The 24,918-nt window shown below is 52.9% G+C and overlaps 1 protein-coding gene and 1 gene segment (V, D, J or C); both read right to left on the bottom strand.

Moving 5' to 3' along the window:
- Positions 1-2,966: 2,966 nt before the first annotated feature.
- Positions 2,967-13,031, bottom strand: LOC307191487 (T cell receptor beta constant 1-like). The segment is given in 7 exons: positions 13,006-13,031; positions 11,936-12,141; positions 8,637-8,777; positions 4,537-4,923; positions 3,819-3,836; positions 3,541-3,647; positions 2,967-3,221 (listed from the first exon to the last, which is right to left on the bottom strand).
- A 6,740-nt stretch (positions 13,032-19,771) lies between these two features.
- On the bottom strand, positions 19,772-23,874 carry LOC307191486 (anionic trypsin-like). The gene is given in 8 exon segments (XM_079931619.1): positions 19,772-20,202; positions 20,477-20,605; positions 20,607-20,614; positions 20,987-21,073; positions 21,076-21,430; positions 21,559-21,658; positions 22,232-22,391; positions 23,360-23,874. Coding segments are annotated over 8 exon segments (1,032 nt in total). The 5' UTR covers positions 23,400-23,874; the 3' UTR covers positions 19,772-20,049.
- Between the last annotated feature and the right edge of the window lie 1,044 nt (positions 23,875-24,918).

Below are 24,918 nucleotides of genomic sequence, written 5' to 3'. Positions count from 1 at the left end.
TCCCCCCTGGAGCAACCTCCTTACTTAGCACCGTGAGCCTGGTCCCTGGCCCGAAGTGCAGCTCATTGTAGGAGCACAGTGGGAAGGGGCTACCAAGAATTCCTCCTTCTTCCCCTCCTCCCCTGGCACAGACTGGGACCACCCTCCTTCTCCCTGGCTTCTCTCTTCCCACCTCTCTTCAGAACTAGCTGGACACAGAAATCTGGGCCCTGCCTGAGGTCATCCCCAATTTGCAGACAATGAGCTTGGCTTGGGGATTTACCGTGGTTGTGAAATTGGAAGGGGTATTTGTGATGGAGATTTTGCTGGACTGGGAAGTGTTCCAGGCTAGACCCTGCCTCTTACTACTTCTGTGACCTGCAACCTCCCTGGCCTTCGTTTCTGCAACTGAAAAATGGGGTCATATCTTCCCCACAGCGTTGTTGCGAGTGCTTAACAAATTACACACCTGCAAGTACTTTGTCAAAAGGCAAGGTTTGTGAAAAGCACAGAATCATGACTCCACTTTGTGGCTTGATTCTTCGCTTTCCTGGAAGCTGAGTGTGGAGCAGGGAGGGGCAGAGGTGATCACGGAGTCCGGATCCCTGCGAGATCACATCAGGGACCCGCTCAGGAGATCTCTCCCAGCTACTCTCCCCATATGCAGGAGCCCCACCCGGGCAGTTGGAGCTATTTTCTGAGGCTGGGCTTTTTGTAAAAGCCCTTCCTCTAACTGAATCATCGTGCCCCCCCGAAGTCCCCACAATGTTACACTATGAAACAAAAATGTCCTCTCCTATTGTCCCCCTCCCCTAACGACTGTGCGGAGGCAGGAAGTGCAGGTGGCAGAGCTTGGTCTGATTGAGTGGGGTGGGAAAAAACCTGAGTAATCGAAAGTGGGGAGGGCCTTGGGGGATGTTAGGGTGCTAGTGGAGGGGGAAGGGGACAGAGAGGCCCCTCCTGGAACCTACGCCACCCTGAGGAGATCTCCTATGTCATCAGGGCTCCCCTCTGGGACTCACTGTGCCCACCTGCACAGACTGGCATTTATAGTGAGGCACGTGGGAGGAGCATCCCTAGAGCAGGGGATGGCAACTCAGGGCAGGAGGACACACAGCCTGGAAAGCTCTGCGATTCCCCATTGCTTCCTGAATAGGGTCCGAGCTCCTTTCCCTTCATTAGTCCACAGACACGAAATGCACATCTACTATATGCCAGGCCTCACGCTGGTTGCAAGGACAGAGTCCACTCTCAAAGCGGGAAGCCCCAACCTGCCTTTTCAGCCTTGTGACTTCCATCTTGGACCTCGCAGACCCGCTGAGCAGAAGTACCTGACCCTGTAGTTTCATGTCCTCTTCATACATCCGACTATCACGACCTCTCTCCCACATGGCTGAGACCGGTTCTTCCTTTGAAGAACTGCCACCGTCTCAGACTCTCCCCTGATGGTCCCCGTCAGAAACCTCTTGCTAGCCTCTGCCTGCATTGTCGGAGACAGATCACCTTGCTATTGCAAGCATCACCGTGTGTGTTAACTTTCTATTCATGAATTATCCCCCTATGAGCAGGGAAGCTTCTTGGGGACTGTGACCTGGATATCTTTGTTTTCTTGAAGGTTACTAGCAAATGTTGCAATGATATGTGCTTAACGAGTAGGTGCCTCTGCTCATGCATGCATGTAGACATACGTGTTTGTGCATGTGTGTTGGTATATGTGCAGACACCCATGTTAGAATGCACGCAGAGTTCCAGTAGTGGGAGGAGGCTGTGTGCTGCAGGCCTGTGTGGGGGGTACAGATGGCTGTTCCAGGCAGCCCTTAGGGTGGTATCTGCTCCTGCATTGGGTCACTTTGGGCAAACTCATTGATTCATTCATTTCTTTAAAGAGAATTTATTGGGTTAATACACTGAACCAAGGTACTGTGCCACATCGCAAGGGTACTGTAATACCACACAACCTGGTCCTCAAGAAGCGGACCTTCTAGTGGGGGTGCCAGACAAGGAAAGAGGTAGTTTCCATCAACTGTGGTCAGTGGCAGGAAGGAGATGCACACAGGGTACTGTGATAGCAAAATGCAGGGAGAATTTCATCCATTTGCATGGAGTAAGGGGCAAAGATCCTCCAGAGGCGGCTACTTGCTGGGGAAGACGTCACCGTTGAATCCGCAAGGATGGGTGGGAGCGCACATGAGTCATTCCAGGTAGAGGAGTGCAAGATGGCCTGAGCGCCAGTGACTCGGGGGTTCAGGGTGACGGGAGTGAGGGTGAGTGTGGATAAAGTGGTGGAGGACAAAGGTGGGTCTTTTATGCCATCCTGCGGACTTTGGGTTACATCACCATGGTGACAATGAGACAGTAAAGAGCTTTGGAAGGATTTCTAGAAATACCAACAGGGCTGATCCTTGGTTTTAGGGAAACTGATTTTGTATCCTCTCAGGACTGATCAGGGCCATATTCACACACATTTAATTCACTAGAGTGAAATTTATATCCAGCTTCGTAACTTAAACTGGAAGGTACATCTGATAATGAGAATAGATAGTAATTTCTCTTCTTCTCACCTGGAATCACTCCTTGGTGATGGAGAAAGCTGAGTAGCGCCCTCAGGGAGACAGTGGAGAGAGCGTGGGTGACGCACATGACACCCAGCTTTGGTGGCCGTGGGGACATGACCACTCAGCAAGTGGACACAGCTCTTCCTCAGAGCACCTTTGTCCAGGTAGGACAGAAATTTCCTATAGACAGCATCACACCTTTTTCTAGGTTGTTCCAGAGTAAGCCTCTCTCTTCCCCAATCACACCCTTTCACGTGTACTTGAGTTTTGCCGGCAGTGTGGAGCAGTACCACCCACAGGCTGGGTCCCTTGACCCTCCTACCTGAGGGGCCCGCACTTTCTTGAATGCCTCTTGTTTCCACCCTGGCTGGAGTCACATGGGACTTCAGAGATGGACGGAGGAGATACCTAGGCACTCACAAGGCAGACTCAAGCCAGATCAGGCCATTTTTATTGGTTGAATCCGTTCAGGCCCGCCAGGGTCCCCCTTGGGCTAGGGAGATTTTGGTCATGAGTGTTTGGGGGCCATGCACACAGGGGTAGATACTGGGGTGCGTAGAGAGACGAGAGCAGCTCTTCTGAAGCACTGGGTAGGAATGGAAAAAGCAGAATTCACATCAGGGCCATAACAGGCTGGAAGCTCCTGGCTCCACCTCTAAGCTGGCTTCAGGAATCCTTTCTCTTGACCTGAAGAAGAGAAAGTTTGGGGGTTACCAGGAGCCAGCAGTGCTGGGGACTGAGAGGACGTAGGGTTTCCCACTGACAAGACAAATAGCAGGGTTCCCCTAACATCCATCATGTTTTCAGGTGACCCCAGTTTCTCCTTCACAGCATGGTACTTGCATTGTGATCCCAGATATAAGTGTCTTCTGAGGCATGTGGGTGACTCCCCCCTTTCCTCTCTGCCCATTCTGGTCCCGGCAGGGTCTCTGTGTTCTTGGGTGTCAGTTGCTGTGTTTCAAGTGTCACCTCCAACCAGCCGGCCCCATCCTGCCCTCGTCCTTACCATGGCCATCAGCACCAGGGCGCTGACCAGCACAGCATACAGGGTGGCCTTCCCCAGCAGGATCTCATAGAGGATGGTGGCAGACAGGACCCCTTGCTGGTAGGACGCTGTTGGCAGGAAGGGAGAGCAGGTAGGTACCTGTGAGCAGGGATCTCCGGTCTCCTTGCCCACGCACCACCCACCCTTCCATGCCCCACCAGGGTTCATGGGGTTTGCATTCTCTGGTTCCAGAGCAAAGACCATGGGAGATGGAGACAAAGGAGCAGGGGGCCACTTACCCGAGGTGAGGCCACAGTCTGAAAGAAAAAAGGGGGAGGGAAATGGATGAGAGAGTCCAGCTTCAAAAGCAGATTCAAAACTAAGCCAGCCTTCCTCAGCCCAACAGCTGGCAAGGTGCTAACTCTTGCCAACAACCACGTGAGCTTGGAAGTGGATCCTCTCCAGTCGAGCCTTCAGAGAAGACTCCAGCTGTGGCTGACACCTGACTGCAGCCTCCTGAGGAAGACGAGCCAGCTCAGTTATGCGCACATTCCTGACCCATCAAAACTCTACAATAACAAATGTGTGGGATTTTGAGCTGCTTCCAAAAGAACCAAGAAAAACAAAAAACTAAGCCAGACTTGTGTCAGCACAGACTCCCAGGCTCAGGGCAGCCTCTGGTCAGAGTCCCAGCAGCGCCTTCCTTCTGTTTTGGCGATGTGGCCACAGCATCCTCGAAGGTCATGGAACATGGCAGCAGTGAAGGGGATGAGGACCCACTGCCCAGACCCTGAGCTGTGCAGGCGCGTAGGGAGGGGGACCTTTCAGCACAGCTGAGTTGGGCTGACGATCTGGGATGTGGGGGAGGAAGTAGCCCGAGGTGCCCTGTCCTCCCTCACGGGGGGCTTCCCACACCCTCCCGTTTATTCTGCACCTAGTCTCTCTGCTCTCCTCCCTGGACCTCCCCCTCTGTCTGCTCTGCCTCCCTCCCTGCCGAACCCTCCCGAAGCCGCTCACCTGCTCGGCCCCGGACCTCGGCACTGATGGTCTGGGTGACGGGTTTGGGCCTGTCCTGCTTCCACTCGTCCTCGTCCGAGAGCCCGTGGAACCAGGCTTGGCAGCGGAAGAGGTTGCGAGGGTTGTACCAGAAGCTGGCGGAGACCCTCAGCCGGCTGCTCAGACAGTAGCTGGAGTCGTTGCGGCTGGGGTCCTCCTTGTGGGGCTGAGGGTCCGTGCTGACCCCCGTCTCGACCTGCTTCCCGTTCACCCACCAGCTCAGCTCCACGTGGTCGGGGTAGAAGCCCGTGGCCAGGCACACGAGCGTGGCCTTCTGGGTCCGGGAGATCTCTGCTGCTGACGGCTCGAACACAGCCACCTTGGGTGGGGTCACCTTGCTCAGGTCGTCTGGAAGGGAGAGGGGGTTGGGAGCATGGGTGCCCGGAGGGCCGGCTGTGCGTATGAGTTGGGGGCTCAGGGAAGGGGGCCACGGGGTCATCGTAAAAGGAAATTACGTGGTAGTAGGTCCTGGTTGGTTGTTTGGGGGTCACCACCTGCTCCTCTGTGACTGTGCTCCCTCGGCCTGCCTGGCCTTTGTATTGACCCTACGACAGCCCTGTCTCCTGTGTCCCCAGCCCCTAAGGTGGCCTTACAAATGGCACTGCCCAACATTCTGCGTAATGTCTCTTCTTTCCCCTTATTTGATTTCTTATCCATCAAGAAAAGCTCACCTGTCTTTTTCTCCCCATAATATGTAGTAGTTATTTAAAGAGCAGTGGATTGGAGGCAGAAGAACGGAATCCAAAGCTTGGAACTGACTCTGCCCACCAACATGACTTTAGACAGTCTCTCATTGTCTCTGCATCATTTTTCCTGCCTGTGAAGGGAGAATCCCAACACCGACTGTCCAGCTCCGGGGTGGAGATGAAATGATACAAGGGTTCAGAAAGCCCCTGCCCTCAGCTGCGTTACTTGTATGTGAGTCTCGGGGAGGAGTAAAGGGGATTTGGGGCTAAGGGGGTCATTTGGGGGTGGGGGGTTTTCTTCAGATGACAGTATACAGATGGCATATTGGGGGGCACCACGTGAGGACAGCCTTTTGTATTGGGGTGCGCTCATGAGAATGGGAGGTTTTCTTTCTTTCTGCTGCTTCAGCAGGTCATCCTAGCCATTCCTCTGCCTCCAGGTACCCCTGAGTTTCCTCAGCTCAGGCAGATAGCCATCCCCCTGTGTTTCAAATGCAGGCATCTTCAACCTTCTTTGTCCCTTTGATTCCACGTGTTCTACTTCACCCTACCAGCAAGCTTCCTCAATAGGCATGAGATCATCAGAGCAACTTCTGCTCTCAGCTGTCTTGCTACAACTAAGCCCCTCGTGCGGGCGTCCTCGAGGGCCCCAGGTGAAGGCGGTCCAGTTAATGCCCCTGCGGCCTTTCCATCTGGCTGGCTCACTGCTTCTCGGCCCTCCTACATCCCTGTTATTCTGCTCTTTGCTTTTTATCGATTGTTTTGTTTGTTTCTGAGCAATTCTGTTAAAAGGAAGACATCTCACTCTAAAAGAGATCTAGTTTAGGCTGGAAGATGGAGAAAATGTTCTTCTAACCGACTCTTCACATTTCCCTGGATGTGACCTGACTAGCGGGCTGGCTTCCTGGGTGTATGACCTGTGCAGTCACAGAGGACCCCACACTTAGAAGGGCCCCTTGTTGACTTAATGTGCTGCTGTCACCATTTTGAAATTCTAAGTAATTTTTAGCAAAAGCCCTGGGTGTTTCCTTTGCAGTGGTTCTGCTGCCCAAGAGGTCTGCTGCCCCACCCTGCATTTCCCACCTTGCTGATTACTCACTCCTCTGTCCCTAGGTCTTTACTGGCCGCCCAGGTAATCTCCTAACTTCTCTCTGCTGTGCAGCTCTATCAGGCTTTCTGCCCCCAGCCTGGTTATTCACTCTCGCCTCAAAGCCCCTGACCCTGGGGTTCAACCAGCCCTCCAAGGGCACTATGGAATCTACTCCTCTGACCTCCTCACCCAGCAAACTCTCAGCCCCTATTGGAAAAAGTAAAGATGCCTTCTGAGCCACATGCGATGGTCCCCATGATGGTGACGTGATGGACAGAATGATCGGAAGCCAGACCGTCCTTACACCCTGAAGCGCTGACTACATGCCTCCTCCATGATGAGGGCAAAGCCAGTTCTCCCTCCGTGTTTGCGAGTCCCTGTGGGGTGCGGGTCGGCTTGCCCACGTAGGTGCACGTGTGTGTCCTGGTGAGCTTCTGTTGTGTGTGCTTGGAGGTGGGCTGAACTAGCCTCAGGCAGAATTCTGAAGTTTATGGGTCCTGTTCCCAGCCTTCCTGCCCATTAGCCACATGCCGAACCTGCCCCTCCCTTGGCACTGGGCTCCCCTCCCTTGCCAGTGGCCACCTAGCGTAAGGGTAGGGAGGGGACCACTGGATTACAAGAGGTTTCCTGGATACTCTCCATGTAGCTACTCCTGTAAGTCTCACATCAGATTTAGCAGTAGGTATTGTTGATGACCTTGTATAGAAGAGAGGATGTTCCCACAGATTCACTTGACCAAGGTCACCAGATCATTAAAGGGCCAGGGCTTGGGACCTAGATTTACCTGGTTGTAAGGTCTCCTGCTTTTCTCCACCCTGGCTGATCACAGGAACCCAGCGTCCCCTCCGGGAACAAACACTTCAGCTGAGCCTCATTGGCTCCATCTTAATGAACCTAACTACAAACACGTTTGCTGTTGTCAAATAAGCCGGTAAATATACCAGTTTTGAGGGTTCTTCCCCCTGAAGCCTCAGTGCTCCCATCACCAGGTGACCTTTAAGGTCCTTTTCCAGCACAAAGAGCCTAAGATCCTCCAGGGAATGTTCCTCAGCTCACAAGCAAAGTATCTGCATTTTCATGTATGTCCTGCCCCACCTGGCTGTTTAACCTAGAAGACATGGTGTGAGGAGGGAGATTTCCAGCTAGGGGATGAGGGGGGTACGTTTGGTGAGTAAATCCACCCAGTGGCCCAGGTTCCCATCTAGCCCCCGTGTGCTGTACACGCAGCCTGGCCCTCAGGGGTCTGGGGCTTAGGAAGAGAGGAAGAGGTTTTAAAGCTAATTTCAAATCTAAACTTCTAAACAGTAAATCAACAAACCCCGCTGACTTTGATTCTCTCCCTCATGCCTCGTGTTTCTCTCTCTCACTCTCTGTTCCACACTCTTGTTTGTCATCCTTTTTCTCCTGTGTTCAGTGGAAGCCTCCATCTGCACCTCCCAGGAGCCGGCTGTGCAGGGGGCCGCATCCTGCGCTCATCCCTGCTTGTTTCTGCCCCTCGGGCTCATTCTCCCCTTTGCATCAGCTACACCCCCTCCTGCCCTTCCCCCAGCCCAGATTGCCCTCCTCGGTCTTTTTCTCCAATCAAGCAGCTCTCAGAGTCCCAATAAATCTTCTCTTTCTCCAATGCTCACCCTGTCCCTAAATATCTCAGAAACAGAGACCAAAGCACCCCCCCCCCCCACCCAACCCTTGCCCTCTGTTTCTGTTCCAGAACCAGGAGTACCCCATCCCAGGCCCCTCATCCCTTGCAGAACTGACCCCACAGACGGACAACTGGCAACACAGCCCAGCTGCAGCCCTCCCCACCCATCTCCGGGGACACGGTGGGCTGCGAATGGAAGGCAGGCAGACAGCCAAATCTCACCTGTGACCGTGAGCCTGGTGCCTGGGCCGAAATACCGCTCATTGGAGCACAGAGTCCCAGTCCAGCACGCAAACCCCTCAGCGCCCAGCCACTCGCCCTCCGGGTCCCAGCGCCCGGCTCCAGCGCAGGGAGGGCACCAGGTGCCCGGGTCCGACCTTCCAACCCGCCCCGCCGCCGCTGCCGGGCCCGCGGACACTCACCCACCACGGTCAGGGGCTGCCGGCCCCGAAGGGCAGGGCGGCGCCTGTAAAGCACAGCCCCGGGGCTCCCCACCCAAACCGAGGCGCGCCGCCCGCGCTCACCTAGCACCAGGAGCCGCGTGCCCGGCCCGAAGTACAGGGGCTGAGTCACGGCCCCCCAGCGCCGCGCAAAAACCCGCCGCGCGTCCCGCCGCGTCCCCGGCGGCAGCGTCCCCGCTCACCTAGCACCAGGAGCCGCGTGCCCGGCCCGAAGTACTGAGTGTCAGTGCTCACAGCTTCAGGGCTCAGCACAAAAAGGGGTCCCGCGGCCCTGCTGGCGTCCTGAACGCCCCGCTCCGCTCCTAACGCCCCAGGGCACCCCGCTCACCTAGCACAGTCAGCCGGGTGCCCCCGCCGAAGTACTGAGTGTTTTGGCTCACAGCCCTGAGGCCCAGGACAAGAACTGCCGCTGCCCTCTCCTGATGTCCGGGACTCAGCCCAAGTCCCCACCGACCCTGAGCACAGCCCCAAATGAAGATGGGCAGCAGCCCACCTCTCTCCAGCCCGCCCGAGCGAGCGCTCGGGGACCCCAGCTGCCCTCCTGACCCAGCACAGTCAGCTTGGAACCATCCCCAGAATACAGCTGTGTGGTATCCACGCAGCCTTGGGACCCAGGAGCAAACTTTGCCTTTTCAGACAGCAGCCTAGGAGGGTCCAGCGCGCACGCCCCCAAAGCTAGGGTTCAAGGGTCATCCAGCCTGGGCAGCCCATCCTCCCTCCCCCCTGGAGCAACCTCCTTACTTAGCACCGTGAGCCTGGTCCCTGGCCCGAAGTACTGCTCACTGTAGGAGCACAGTGGGAAGGGGCTACCAAGAATTCCTCCCTCTTCCCCTCCTCCCCTGGCACAGACTGGGGCCACCCTCCTTCTCCCTGGCTTCTCTCTTCCCACCTCTCTTCAGAACTAGCTGGACACAGAAATCTGGGCCCTGCCTGAGGTCATCCCCCATTTGCAGACAATGAGCTTGGCTGGGGATTTACCGTGGTTGTGAAATTGGAAGGGGTATTTGTGATGGAGATTTTGCTGGACTGGGAAGTGTTCCAGGCTAGACCCCGCCTCTTACTACTTCTGTGACCTGCAACCTCCCTGGCCTTCGTTTCTGCAACTGAAAAATGGGGTCATATCTTCCCCACAGCGCTGTTGTGAGTGCTTAACAAATTACACACCGGCAAGTGCTTTGTCAAAGGGCAAGTTTTGTGAGAAGTTTTATGATTATCCCTCTTTAACGTTTTAATGCTCCACGTTCCTGGGAAGCTTAGTGTGGAGCAGGGAGAGGCAGGGGTGATTCGTTTGGGCGTCCCCATCCGCATTCCCTGCTGTTAGTCTCCCTCATCCTTGCCCCTTCTCTCTCCCCTCAACGGGCACTCGCTACTGACTGCCTCCCACGAGTCCCTAAGGTGGCATTATACCCTGATTTTCTTGGCCGTGTTTGAAAAGCCCTGTAGGATTAGCCATCGAATGAGTATATCTATTTTCTTCCTAGTTTAAATCCCTCTTTGGTGCATGGCTAACTTTTCAGACTTAGAAGCAATTACAGTAGAGTTGAAATAAGCCTGGATTTTGAGGCAGAGGATTCCTACTAGCAGCGTGATCCTGAGAACTAAACTGACTTTTTCCAATGATCATTTTCCTGCTTTTTGCAGGGTTACGTGCTTATCTGTTTGAGTGACAGCACCTATGAATTAGAATTAGACATTCTTCCCCAGAAGAGATACTTTTCCCGTTGCATCTGACATATTCTTTTCCCTATACTCTACCCAACTCACCTTTTGTTTTGATTTTCATGCAACCTGCTTTGTGGAGCCCCCGTGCCTCTGGCTATTGTCCTATCTGATGTTCCACACCAACTGCTACACCAGGGCGCTCCGGGTGTCGAGGATGGCTGGAATCCCATGAAAGGAAATGTTCATGGGTTGAACCCTTTCTTATTTCCAATGCCCAGCAAACCTCTCTCCCCGCTTTTGAATCCTAGCTCCAGCCACGTTTTATATTCATAAAAGCAGCAAAAGCTTGGAAACGAACAAATCCCAAAGTCCGAGGACCAGTTCGTCAGAGGGTTCATATGATAAAGTCCCAGGCCCTTTGACATGCCTGACAGAAGGGAGAGAATCTCTGGAATTGTCGGAAGGCAGGCCCTCACGTGAAGACATGGAGGAATGGGAAAAAAACACGTCTACCTTTCAAGCACCCTCCTTGTTGCCAGAAGGTACTGTGCCCTCTGTTTGGCTCTGTTCTAGGAATGAGCAGAAGTATGGCAAACCCAGATGTCTCCACTTTATCCAAGTTTGGGAAATGTTTCTAATGGCAAAATTGAGACACAGGTTTGGAAAAAGGCATACTCTGTGACACAGTGAGGATAAACAACAAGAATGAAAAGGATGGCTACAAGAGGGTAAATCCTTTACAAAGGATTTTCACGTGATTTAGTCCCTTAGAGTTTCAGGACCCCAAGAGACGACCATTGTCATCTCTGTTTTATACATCTCAGAGGGCCTGAGACAGTTTAGGTCACTTTGCAAATTGCGTGAGCCCCTCCTTCCCCAGAACCCAGGCATTTTGAATCTCCGTGATTTGTACTTTCCAATTTCCATGACACTCCCTGGCACGTGCTTCCCTCTGCAGGACAAAGCCTGCCGCAGCCAACCAGTCTGGTAGAACCTCTGTGGCCCGTGCTCTGGCCATGTCTATAACTCCAGCCCAGGCCCATCTCACCCTCGCCCTGCTTCTCCCACCTGCCTGCTTCCTCCAGAGGGTGGTGATGGTGTGTTAGCGTTTCACGATGGGCCTCTGACTCGCTGATCTCAGCACAGATCCTGAGGTTTGAGAGCACGGGGCCTCAACCTGCTTCTCTTCTTTCTGCCTTGGCTGTTACTAAGATGGTGTAAGTTTCCAGTTGTAACAGCTTATTCTGACCTACCTCCTCTGACCCCCAGCAAGCACAATGTTCCCCAGGGCCACCCCTGCAAGCTCACATGATGCCGTGACACGGACCTCGGCCTTCAGGGCTCAGGAGTCCCCCTCAAGCCCTCTCAGTCTCACCAAGCTGCTCCCCTATGGCCTCCTGGGTCCTTAAACCACCTCAGGAAGACACACATGGATCTTGGAGACAGAGAAGGACTCAAGGAAGGCGAGGACAGCGCTCTGAGCTGGAGGGAGGTGTTGGGGGTGGATTTTAACATAGAAGACGGAGCTGTTCCCCAAAACGGGGTCACCAGTGCAGGATCAGAGTTAGAAGGAGGGGGGGAAATGGAAAAGATCAGATGAGAAGGGGAAAGTAAAGCAGCACACCCACTAAATCGGGAGAGAGGAGGGGAGTCTTGGAGAACAACGAGAAGGAGAGCGAGAAAACACAAAGCCAGGAGACGAAGCACAGAAGCACAGCTCCTCTGAGCCCTCGGCCGACACAGCGGAGCGAGCTGGAGATGCTCCGGAAGGAAAGGGCAGCTCTGGCCCCCGCCTTCCACCTCCCTCCCTGTCTGATACCTGTCACGGTGAGCCTGGTGCCGGTCCCAAAGTGGAGGGGCGAATTATAGGAACACAGCTGCAGGAGGCTGTAGGAAAACCCCCCAGAGGTCTCCAGCCAGAGCGCTAGTCTTAGCTCCTTGAGGGCAGAGATGGCCACCTTTCCTTGCCTGGATTCACGGCTCAGGACGAAAGGGATCCCACTAGGAGAAAGGCCTAAGCACACTCTGGGGAAAGAGGGAAAAGAGGAAGAGACTTAGGAGGGGCCGATCCACGCACAGAAGAAGGAGGAATGGACCACCGACAGAAGAGTAAGGAAGCAGTTTATGGGCCGAAGACTTAGAGGACAAACAGGAATCGACCAAGCGTCATCTAAAGCGGCGGCAGACGCAGCTCCCCGGAAGCCCCACAGGGACCAGGGTTTACTCAACCCTCTCCCACCGGGGCTGGACGGAGAGGTAGACACTCCGGGTCCAAGGGACAGTGGCCCCCGTCTCCCAGCTCTTATGTCTTCCCCAGGACAGGGAGTCGAGTCCCACCTCCAAAGTGCTGCCCCCGGTTGCCCCACAGTATAACACGGGCGTGGCAAACCCCAGAGCGGCCGGTATGGGGCCCTTCTTTCCAGAAACGAGCTTCTCCCCAGAACTTCTGGGGGTCCTAGCACCTTCTCCACTCACCCACACTCTCCGCCTTTTCTCTGCTGTGTTCTCAGTCCCTGCCTTCTCTAAAGGGAACTTCTAGAACTCCAGCCTTACAATACATCATTCCCAGGGAAGACCTTTACCTACCCAGCCCAGAAAGCTTCGTTCCGCTGCCGAAATACAGGCTTTCATTAGTCGCAGAACACGAAAGCCCGGTAGGGAAACGGTGCCTGCGCCTCCCACTCTTTCCCCACCCCTCTGCCGGTCCACCTGCAGCTCTCCTGTCCCCTTCCTTGGCGGAATTTCAACCCCCGGAGGTGGAACTGGTGACAACTGTACAACCCGAAAAGCTGCGGTCAGAGGACCAGTTTGGCCCCCTGTGAGACTTCTCACCCCCCTCTCCTGTGTCCGTCTCCTTTCTACGCGAGGGAGAGAAACGGCAGGACTGACGGATCCAAGGCCAGACGCCCTCCCATCTACCGTGGCCATGATGGGCACCCTCCAAGGAGACGGAAGATGGACTCGGAGACCCCTTTCCAGCTGAGACTTCTTGCCTCTCGGTAGGGAGACCCAGGCTTGGCACAGCGAGCCTATGAAACTATTGGAGATGGAGGCTGTCCATCTCATCAAGATAAGAATTCATCAAGACGAGAATTCAGATTTTTCTGATAAAAACACACTTTAACCTAGGCACCCCTATCGGAGGCTCCACCTGGACCCTGCCCCTCCCTGTAGGTTCCCAGCCCTCCAGCCCTGACTAGCTTACCTATGACAGTGAGCCGGCTTCCTTCCCCAAAATAGTAGGTGTCTGCAAAGCACAGCCTCCCAGATTCACTTCAAAACCTCTCCTTGTCTGCTGGGATTCTGGGAGAGGTTAGGGTGTTCATGGCTCCCTTCCCTCCCAGAGCCACCAGCCCCTTTCAAACACTCTGTATACCATTCCAGAACTTTCCAGGGCCCCAAGACCCAGGAGCTGGGTCATCCCTTCCTTCCCACATTCCCCGAGAGAGTGCTCCCTCGTGGTACCCACCTGGACACCCTGGCCTTACCTACAACAGTCAGCTTGGTCCCTGGGCCGAAGGTATAGTCATAGCACATCAGAATACAGCCGACTTACAATGCACACTTGGGACCCGCCTTCCCCTACAAGGCGCCAGGATAGGCCTGGATTATGTCTTACCTACGACCGTGAGCCTGGTGCCTTCTCCGAAGAAGACGTCAGTGTTTGCACAGTGACGCGGAGTAAGGAGGAAAGCAAACGCGAGGAGTGCAGAGAGGAGGGGATTTTGGTTGGTGCCTGGTGGACTCTGGGACTAGGAATCCCCTCCTGTGCTCTAAAGATATTGTACAGAAGAATGTTTTCGACTTTTGACTCTTGGGGCCACGGAGCATGGGCAGAGTCCATCCAGAGAGCCCTGTGCCCTGGTTTTTGATTCTTCCTGAGGGTCCATCAGAAGGATGTGGGCCTGGCGAGGAGGGCAGGGTCCCAGAGACCGTGACTGTCCCCGGAGGGCTGGGTAGTGCTGGCTTCTTCCTTCATAGAACGGTCACCTCCCATGTACCTTCCCATTGACCTTGTCCTTGGGTGGGGGGAGGAGGAGGGTGGGATAAAGGGGTCTCTCTGAGGCCTTCACCCATGAGGCCACAGAGGCATCTTCTTATGTCTGGCCTTTCTGCCTGCAAGCTTCAGCTCTGATCCAGGCCTGTGCTTCTCCATGGCCTGGGCTTGACAGGTGGACGGGAGGAAGGTGGAGACATTCTGACCCAAACCACCCTTGGGCCTGTGACCCGGGAGAAGAATGGAAGGACGGTGGGAATTGCGACAGGCAGAAAGGTTTTTGTAAAGGATTCCCGTAGGGTTGAATCACTGTGGCCCCCCTGTCCTCACAACGTTACAGCTTTATACAAAAACGGCTCCTCCCATGCGTCTGCCCCTCCAAGTCGGAGTCTGGGAGAAACCACCAGAGCAGCTGCCCCTGTGAGGGCACTGGAGGGCGAGGCGGTGACATCACCGCCCCAGGTGCAAGTGGTGGGGAGGACGGACCAGGCCAGGGGGCTCCCTCCTTGTGCTCATGCCCTTTCTTCAGGACCTTCTTAGCCCCTCAGAGCCGTGTGTCTTTGCATCAGGGGCTGCTTTCCCTGGTATCTGCCCCTCTGCAAGCTGGCGTCATAGTAGCAGCCCCTTTCTATCTCGGGACTGCTCCGATGCTGGCCACACCGGAGGTCACACCTTTCAGCACTCAGTACCCAGACTCTGCCCCGTTGGCCCAATTCTGAACCTCCAGGGTGGTCTGAAGGAGAATTGGCCACAAGCTACATAGAGGTAGGGCTTTCCCAGGGGTAGATAAAGTGATAGCTGAGAGCTGTATTTCTAACCAGTGTGAGGTGAGGGGGGACCACGTGTGTCATCAGCTGCTGCACTTCTCACTGTGGACTTTAGACATTCGAGTTCAGTGGAGGGCACTGGGGGAACCAGGTGTGGAGAACTGAATGAATACAGCCTCAGGGACGTTCAAATACAATCACACGGCCAAGTGATCACGGTCAAGGTCTTCTCCCTCTTTTCCCTGAAGGGCAGGAACATTTTAAGTTTTTGGTAGATATTTTATTCTCCCTGCACGAGATGACCTTGAAATTGAGCCTCCAGCTGAGTGGTCTGCATCTCCTCTCACTACATGGTGCTTCCTTTCGTTGCCTTTTAAACTATGACAACATCTAGAAGAAAAAAGGACACTCGATCACATAATGATAACACGCTTACAGGGCGAAACAGACGCAGAATCAAAAGATAAATGACAGTATGGGGAAAGCATTAGTGATTCTCGTCATGAGGGCTGATCTCCCCATGACGATGAACTCCTAGAAATCAATTAGAAAATAACCCAGAGCCCAATAAAAATGGCAAAGAACAGAGGTTCCGGAAAAAAAAGATCCAAATGGTGCTTAACCATAGGAAAAAGAAAACTTGCAATGATAAATACAAAGTAAAACTGCATTGAAATGTCACTTTTCACCAATATGATTGACAAATTGAATTATGGAAGACCATTCTATTGGCTAGTTTCTGGTGAAATACGCCCTTTTACACATTGATTGCCGGTGGGTGAGAAATAATACAACTCTTCATGGGAGCAATTTGGAAATATCTATAAAAATTACAAATGTGCTTACCTTTTCACCTAGAAATCCCAGCTTTGACAGTTTATCCTGTAATTACTCTTGCATACAAATAAAAAAAAGTGTGTAAAGTATTTGCATTATTTGGAATAGCAAAGAGATTGGGAAAAAATTCAAGTGCCCATTAGTAAGGGATTGGGTAAATAAACTGTGAAACATTCACACAGAATATTATTCAATGCTAAAGAAGAATGAAAATGTTTCATACTGCCGTGGAAAGCTTTCTAAGATATAATGTTAACTGGATAAAAACAAGCTGTAGAATAAGGCTCCTGTATGCTACCTTTGTCTAACAACGTAAGAATAATACTTATTATTAAAATACGAATTATACTTCTGTTTGTTTGATGCTGCATGAAGAAACAATGGAAGGATACAAAAGCGATGGATAAAATGATTACCTGTTAAGAATGAGTGGATCGCTGATTCACTTTGTTATAAAGCAGAAACTAACACACCATTGTAAAGCAATTATACTCCAATGAAGACGTTAAGAAAAAAAAAAGAATGAGTGGAGGACACAGAGTATAAGGAAAATTAACATTTCTCAGTGTCAACTTTATTGTGTTGAGCCATACATAGCTATTTTATTTTAAATAGATAACATAGCTATTATCTATTTTCTTTTAAAGTAAAACTTAATAAAATTTAAAAAGAAAAAAACAGCAAAATACTGCTTTAAGCGATATTTTAAAATCTGCCACTAGAGAAAAAAGATACTTGTTTTATTTACAAACTCGTTTCTTCCAAAGAAGACCAGTTTATACAAGAAGCTGTTGTACTGTCTTGAATTTGCTCAGTGAGTCCCCAATCACCGAGGAGGCTCATGAAAAATACATATTTCTGAGTAGTCCCCAGGATACTCTGAGCTCAAAATCTCTAGGTTTATTAATTTGCATTTAAATAAACAATTAAGCACAAAATGACCCTGGGTGTTTCCACTTCTGCACCAGTCCTGGGATCCACTGCTGGTCCTTGAGAAGGGCAGCTGTCAGCTGGAAGCACAGCAGAGCGCTGTCTGGTGGTGCGAGAGCTGGCCGCAACTGGCAGGGCTCTCAGAATTTAGGGAAAAAGGGGAGACAGTCTGTATTTAACTCAGGAATAGTGACAGGTCTCACAGTAGCCCAATACAAGGTCATCAATTGCTTTTATCAGTCGGAAGGTGGCAAGGCCTCTTCCTTGTTCCCTTTCCACATTGAGGAACTTTCATCAATGTACTGATTTACTTTGATCTAGTTCCATATAGTATTTTCCTTATTAACCCTTTTTGCCTGTCACTAATTTACCCCCTAAGTAAGCGTTTCCTTTTGACCATCTAGCTGGGGACTCTCAACCCGACTTGGACTTACAGCGAATACCACCCTGTCTTGGTTTCACAACTACTTTTTATCCTGATGGGGTTTGTCCCAGATCTTTGCCACTGTGTCACACACTGTTAGTAGCCCAAGTGCCCGCGAAGCTTTTATTTGGGGGGTGGGGTGGGGTGAAAGGAGTTTAGACCGGTCAGGCAGGTGCCGAGTGAGGTCATTCATCATCTTGGGCAGCAGGGGGAAGCCTTTCCTTATTTTTTGTTAGACTCAAGCGGCTGCACTGTCAGCGTGGCCACCTGAGGGGGCGAGAAGAATGTGGGTAGTGATCAGGGGATCCGAGGGGAAGCTGGTTAGTTACCTGTGTGCCTTTCTCAAGCTGTGTGTTGGGATGTAGGGAGGAGATACGCAAAGAACACCTACGTGTAATTTTTGAAAACTTTCAAGTACGTTAATTGACCCATTTGAACCCAAACTTTGTCTCCTAATTTCCCCAGATGAAACTGAAATCTGAAGAGGCTAAAGGGTGCGGGATGTGAGGAGACAGGGCTGGGACCAGCACCCAGGCTTCCTCACTTAAGTTCCGGGGGCTCCGCTGGGCACTGTACCTGAGCCGCTGAGGCCCCGCTCCTCCGGCAAGCTCATCTCCTGTAGCCAGACTGCGGGGCTCCCACCCACGCCCTCTCCTTACATCTGTGGACCTTGGGCAAGTTACTGAAGCTTTTTAAACTCCAGTCTCCTTATCTGTAAAGTGGGAATGATGATGATGATAAATAAAATAACATCTCCCTTATGGAGCTCTTGTGAGACATAAATAATACACGTAAAGTTTTATCACGATGCCTGCCTATAGTTAGTGGAGACGTCCATGACTGGTGTTTTCACAGAGAGTACTGGTCTAGGGGTCTCTCTACCACACTGGTTCCCAAGCTCTGGCATCCCTCAGGATGACTTGGAAGTCTTGTTAAAAGCAAGCTGCTGGGCTCCATCTTAGAATTTCTGACTCAGTAGGTCAGGGGTCGGGCCTAGCAATGTGCATTTCTCCTAAATTCCCACGTGATTCTGGTGCTGCTGGTCGAGGGACCACACTCTGAGAACCAGTCTTCTGTAAGGCTCTTCCTTTCTTCAGTACATTTGCCTCCACTCCTAGCTCATCGTTCATTCATTCATCCGATCGTGGGGTGCCTACCTTAGTCCAGCTGTTGTTTAATCAGTAGGATTCCCAGGACGAGTAAGGCGAGATTTCTTCCGGAAGAAGCTCATGGTTGAAGGCCAAGGTAGATACATCCATATACGTTCAGCAGCATGAGAAGAACTGTGATAGAAGAAAGCACGGAAGAGAAGGAAAAATCCTTACTCAGACCAGAGGGTCCACAGAGGGTCAAAGACTTTTCTGAAGAGGGTGAAGAGGTGGGTGGGAAGGGCATCAAACCAGATGGACCAGTAGTGTCTAGAGCTAGAGGTCAGAGGTCCATGCTTGTTGGAGGAAACCCCCAGGACTTCTGAGCATTGGAGCACAGCAGGGGAGGGGAGGGGTGAGGAGACCAAGGCTGGAAACATAGGTAGGGGCAGAGCAGGAAGAACCCTACATCTCCACGATGAGGAACTTGCCTTCTACTTTGAAAATGTGAGAGATCAGGAAAGGTATTAACCAGGAATCAGATAACGGGCCGGACCTCTCTAAGCGCAGGGTTAGAAGGCGGGCAGGAGACCAGCATCCCTCAGGAAGTGCTGTGAGGCAGGGGATGAGCTGGAGAGACGGTGAACAGCAGAGCTGATGGACCATAGTTGCAGCTGGAGAGCCCATGAGATGGGGTAGGGGAAGCAGGGGCTGGGCTTTGGGACCAGGCAAACAGGGACTCAAAACTCCAGATCTGGGCTTCCCTGGTAGTGCAGTGGTTGAGAATCTGCCTGCTAATGCAGGGCACACGGGTTCGAGCCCTGGTCTGGGAAGATCCCACATGCCGCGGAGTGACTGGGCCCGTGAGCCACAAGTACTGAGCCTGCGCGTCCAGAGCCTGTGCTCCGCAACGGGAGAGGCCGCGACAGTGAGAGGCCCGTGCACCGCGATGAAGAGTGGCCCCCGCTTGCCACAACTAGAGAAAGCCCTCGCACAGAAACGAAGACCCAACACAGCCAAAAAAGTAAATAAATAAACAAATGTGGGGTTTAAAAAAAAAAGAAAAGAATTAAAAATTAATCAATACAATCATAAATAGCATGTAGGTCAAATAATAAAGCATAATTAAAATTAGAAAAAAAAAACCCTCCAGATCTGCCACTTGCTGGATGAGGGATGTGGGTAAATTAATAACCTTCTCTGAACCTCTGTTTCCTTGTCTGTACTGCTGGAATAATAACCACCCCAGAGGGGAGAGGGAACCAAATCTGAAAGTGCCCATAAAGTACTCAGTATGGCATATTCATGTCAGTACCATCACGTGGGGAGAACAAAAGGCAGGTTTCTCAGGAGCCTGAGGGATGGAGACCAGGGAGCTCTTGTCTTCCTCAGACACATGAGATGGTTGTTGGGAAATAGGGGCCAACGGGGTCACCTGCTGCCAGGAGAGAACATAAGCTGGGGCTTGGAGGGGACTCAGAAGAGGCCAAGGTGATTGGCACAGGTGCTTCCCTAGGTGTGGGTAGCGGTGAGACGAAGTATGGGATCTTACAGACCATGCCGACGTGTGCACATATCAGCACTGCACTCAAGACCCAGAGAAGCACGAAGGCCGATGCAGCCTTTCCGAAAAGGATTTTCCTCTAGAAAACCTCCCCCCGATTGTGATTTTCTGGATTCCTTCTCTTTACATGCTGCTATACCAGTGTGCCGTGGAAGACAGTTTGGGAAGTGGGGCGCTCTGCTCATCTGTAAGGGGTACAGCCCTGTCTGACCTCAGATGGGAGGAGATGTTTCCTGGAGTGAAGGGGCCGGAGGGAGCAGGTACAGACCTGGGCAGTTAGAGAAGAGTCACTTTATTAGCATAAGGATGGCAGAGGGGCGGGGGCTTTAGCTGTTGGCAGCGATGGTCTGCTGAATCCAGTCCACATAGTTGCAGACCTTGGTGTAGACCCCAGGCTTGCCCTTCTGGGCACAGCCAGGGTCCCAGGAAACAATGCCCTGGAGCTCTCCGTTGCAGGCCACAGGGCCGCCAGAGTCACCCTGGGGAGGAAGCGGTGGGACAAGGTTTATAAAGAGAGAAGAAGGGACCCAGAGCCACACACAGTCTGAACCTTACGAGACCCCGTTCCTGTCGGCTCTGTGGTTCCACATCTCTCCACAGTGTGAAGAGATGCCACGCACACTAGGCTCCCTTGTTTCTCCACGGGACCACTGCCCAGGGACCTCCTCTACCAGCCCCACAGCCCCGGGCAATCAAGTTCCCAGGGGGCCTGTGTGTCTGGGTAGGGCTCTCAGAGTGGTAGGGTCAAGTCACCTGGCACGAATCACTGCCTCCCTCGAGGAAGCCGGCGCAGACCATGTTGTCAGTGATCTGTCCAGGGTACGACGCTTCACACTCGGCCTGACTCAGCAGTGGGGTGTCCAGGCACTGCAGCAGCTCGGGGTAGTTGACCTTGAGGGGCAGGAAGAGATCAAGGAAAGGGAAATGTGGGTCAGGCCAGGACGGGATGGCAATCCAGTGCTGAACCCTGAGGGCGGCCAGGAGAGGCCTCCAAGGAGTGATGGGTTTCGACTCCCAGAAAGCTCACTGCAGACCCCTCCCTAGAGGTGCTAATAGCAAGGACTACATCTGTCCTGTCTTTTGATTCTCGGGTTCAACTCCTTGACACTTTGCATCTCTCTGGTACCCAGCCGAGAGCCCTTTGTGTAGTAGGCACTTGATGTGAATTTGCAGACTGGAAGCAAAGGGGTCCCAGCTCAGGGGATGCTCAGTTCTGGGCAATGTGGGTAGGTTGGAGGGTGAAGTCGTGAGGGTCCCACTCACCTCCAGAGCTCAGGGTGTTGCCCCAGCCGGAGATGAGGCACTGGGTGCCAGCGGGCGCACAGGCGCTGGGCAGAGCTAAGGTGGGCACCGGGCTTCAATGAACGCAGGCGAGGAGAGTTTGATCAGCAAGATGTCCCTGTTCAGAGTCCAGCTGCTGGAGCTGGGGTGGCGGACGATCTTGGCCACGTCGACGAACTGCTCACAGCCCTCCAGGACGTCGATGTTGCGCTCTCCCAGCCTCACCTGGAGGCGGCCATTGCGGGCAAAGCACAGTAAAGGCCTTTTGCCCACATCCCTGCGTCCCCCAGCGTTTTCCCTGCTCGCAGGTGGTGGTGTGGGAATGTCACAGGGCAGTAGAGGGGCAGTGGGGCAGGGAGGCCGTGAAGGGGTCCTGGGGGGGAGGGGATGCTCCTCTATTTGCTTTTCCAGCCGCCTTCCCCACGCCTCTCATGCATTCAGGGCCGTGGGTGCAACCGAGCCACTTCGAGTTCCCCGGGCATCCTTCATCCTCTGCCACCTTGCGAACTACACGCGGTGACTTCTACCCCCTCCGTTCTCGCTCTGCTAAGTACCATCGTCCCATAGGAGCTAATCCAGCGCTTCTCAAAGTGCAGCCCCGGGACTGCAGTCTCAGCCTCAGCTGGGAACGCATTCTCAGTTCCCACCCCAGACCTACTGCATCAGAAACCCTGGGGGTGGGACCCAGCAATCTGTGTTTTAACAGGCCCTCCGGGTGATTCTTACGCGCACTCAGGTTTGAAAGCCCTTGGTCTTGACAGTGATTCTCAGCTCTGCCCAGAGAGTAGATCTGCCAGAGGCAGTTATAAACTCACCAATACTCAGACTCTCTTCCTAAAAATTCTGAGTCAAATAGGAACTAGGCAACTGTTTTTATTGTTTTTGTTTTTTTTTAACATATCTCAGGTGGTTTTAACCTGTAGCCAACTGGCAAAGGTTACTCGGTGTGAGGTCCTTGCCTGCTTTTCAAGCTGGCCACTCCTACCGCAAAATGGTCCGTCCCTGCTTTTATGACCCGCAGCCCTTGCTGTTTGATCTATTGATTCGGGGTGTCAGCGGCTTCCTATCAGGTGCCCCATTTTACCCGCAGCTCCTGCGAGTCAGCTGCCATCGTCAACTGCTTCTCTTCCCCATCATCGTTCCCAACTTCAGCAACCCCTACACAGACCCCAGCTCCTCCAGAGGGCCCTGGGCGGTGGGCTTTGTAGCCAGGGGCCCAGCACTTACGACTCGTAGCAGTGAGCCGCGGACACCACCCACTGGTCACTGATGAGGGAGCCCCCGCAGAAGTGGTAACCGGAGTTCAGGGACACCTGGTAGGGGATGGAATGCGCTGCACAGGTGTAGCCCCCTATGATCTTGTCATCATCGTCCGTGGGAAAAGCAACTTGAGACAGGAAGGGAGAAGCCAATTCAACAGGAGGGTTGGGGTTGGAGCCCAGAGCCCTGCGGCTGGACCTTGCTAATTAGGATTCCTGAAGGAGCACAGTGGTGAGAGGGAGGCCACGGGGGAGCATCCCCCGCTTGTCTCACAGAGGTAGTTCTCCCGAGTTGCTCTGTGTGCCTGCAGGGCACAGAGCTAGGGACCCTGCAGGGGCTCGGGCCCAGACCTCCCCTCGGGCCAAGGACAAGAAACCCCCTCACAGTGCATTCAGTGCGATAGGGTCGGAATGGGGTCCTCTCACCCACCGAATGCTTCTTTCTTTCTCTTACTCATCACCAGTCTACTCCCCACTGCAATTTCAGCCCCGGCTTGTCATGATGGGACGGCCTAAGTAGGAAGATCTGACGGCGAAGCCCTGGCTGTAGCCAGCTCCTCCCGTAGCTCACATCTGCGCAGTGAGGCTGGGGACCCACTGCGCAGGACAAAGGTAGTTACGGTTATTGGCCAATAGAACAGTGATTTGCAGCTGTGGCTTTACATCCGGGCATCTGAAAACTACCTGGGAGGCTTAAAAGGTCAATGCATGGGCCACACCCCAGGCCAATTAATAGGACTGGAATGAGTCATCGTTCCACCTCCCCAGGTGCATCCGAGGTTAGGAACAGCTGCCGTGGAGCTATCCTAGAGCCTCAAGTCCTGGCTCATTTCACAAACCGTCCCCACCTGGTCTCCCTTTCGCGCCTCTCCCAACAAAGCCCCGAAACTGATGGATGAGGGAGATGGGAGTGGAGTCCGGCAGAAGGTGAGAGAATGAGGCTTAAAGAGACCTCCAGAGTGGGAAGGAGGGGTGCTGGACAGGGAAGGTGGGATCTCAGCGCGCAGGTAGAACAGGAAAGGTAGCAGGAATGGTGGAGCATGTATCTCTGCAAGGACAGGGGCGAATGGGGCGCAAAGCAACGCATGGGACTCACCAGCAGCTCCCACAAAGGCAACGATCAGCAGTGGATTCATGGTGGAGAAGTGTAGTTGAGTGGCTGACGGAGAGCCTTTATACCTCCCGAGGAGAGGGAGGGTGCGTGTAGGTGAGGGTGGAGGGTCACCACCCCCAACCCCGTACAAACACACCTGCAGCTTTCCTTTTCCTGGAGTCTCGCTTGGTGCTTTGTGGCCCTGACTCTGTCTGAAAGGGAACCCCCAACTGGTTGGGCTTTTCTGTGTCTAAAGCCTTAAGACTAGCCTTCTCCTGATGCTTTGCGCTCCCCCTTAGAATCAACTATCACACCCGCGATACAGTATGAGGTGAGTTTTGGTCAAAGTATCAGGAGTCACCTTACAGGCAGAGAAAATAGATATAGGTGGAAACCATTACCTCCTACTCTAGGCTCAGATGTGTAGGTTGGATTCCAGTCCACATTTGCCCAAATTCAATTTGAATAAGACTCTGCAGCACCTGGCACTCTTCATTCTGAATTTTGGATTCCTTTGTCTATTTCTCTAAGACGTTCTCCTAGGACTTACCTGGTGGTGCAGTGGTTAAGAATCTGCCTGCCAATGCAGGGGACACGGGTCCGAGCCCTGGTCCGGGAAGATCCTACATGCCTCAGGGCAACTAAGCCCGTGCGCCACAACTACTGAGCCTGCACTCTGGAGCCCGCGTGCCACAACTACTGAAGCCCACGCACCTAGAGCCCATGCTCCACAGCAAGAGAAGCCACCGCAATGAGAAGCCCGCCCACCGCAATGAAGAGTAGCCCTTGCTCGCCGCAACCAGAGGAAGCCCAGGCGCAGCAACGAAGACCCAACGCAGACAAAAATAAATAAATTAATTAATTAAAAAAAAAAGACATTCTCTTGGTTGATTTTTAGCTCTTGGCACATCAAGCCACTGGCTTTTCATTATGATAATGCTGGATGGTTTCTGTGCGCTTTACTATACCAAATGGGTGTGAGTCTTTCACGGACCCTTTTCACTTTATTGTCACAACCACCTATGGGGTTGCCATTTTATAGATGACAAGATGAGCTTTATAGAGGTGACGTAACTTTCTCAAGGTCACACAGCCAGTAAGCTGTAGAGGTGGGATTTAGCATGGCAGGCCAACCCCAGAGCCTGTAAACTCTACCACAGAACGTTTGGCTCCCCTTCCCTTTATTTGATCCTCACACAGCCTCATGAGTTGGGCAACAGATACCATTTTCTCCTTTTTACCAATGAAAACTCTAAAGCTAAGCGGTTAAGTGACTTCTCCAGGGTCACCCAGCTAAGGAATCCATGAATGACACCAGAACCTTTCCCTGTGGAAGCTAAGTTCATTCCCACCATGTTGCTACATAGTGGAGTCTTTCAGACCTCCTATTGGTCTGAAAAGTAGATTTTTGTCAGATTCCAAATCGTTAGTCTCTCTTTAAAAAATACGTCCCTCCCCCAGCCCCCCAGCTCAGGTATTTCTCCTCAGCTCTTAGTCAACTCCTCCTTGGCCCCCCAGGGTCCTTTACCAGCGCCAATCAGATTGTCAAATTCTCTGCTGTC

Source organism: Stenella coeruleoalba (assembly GCF_951394435.1).
Source record: "Stenella coeruleoalba genome assembly, chromosome: 9".
Taxonomy (NCBI): Eukaryota; Metazoa; Chordata; class Mammalia; order Artiodactyla; family Delphinidae; genus Stenella; species Stenella coeruleoalba.
Note: the sequence above shows the minus strand (reverse complement) of the source record. Positions and strands in the feature narration are given on the sequence as shown.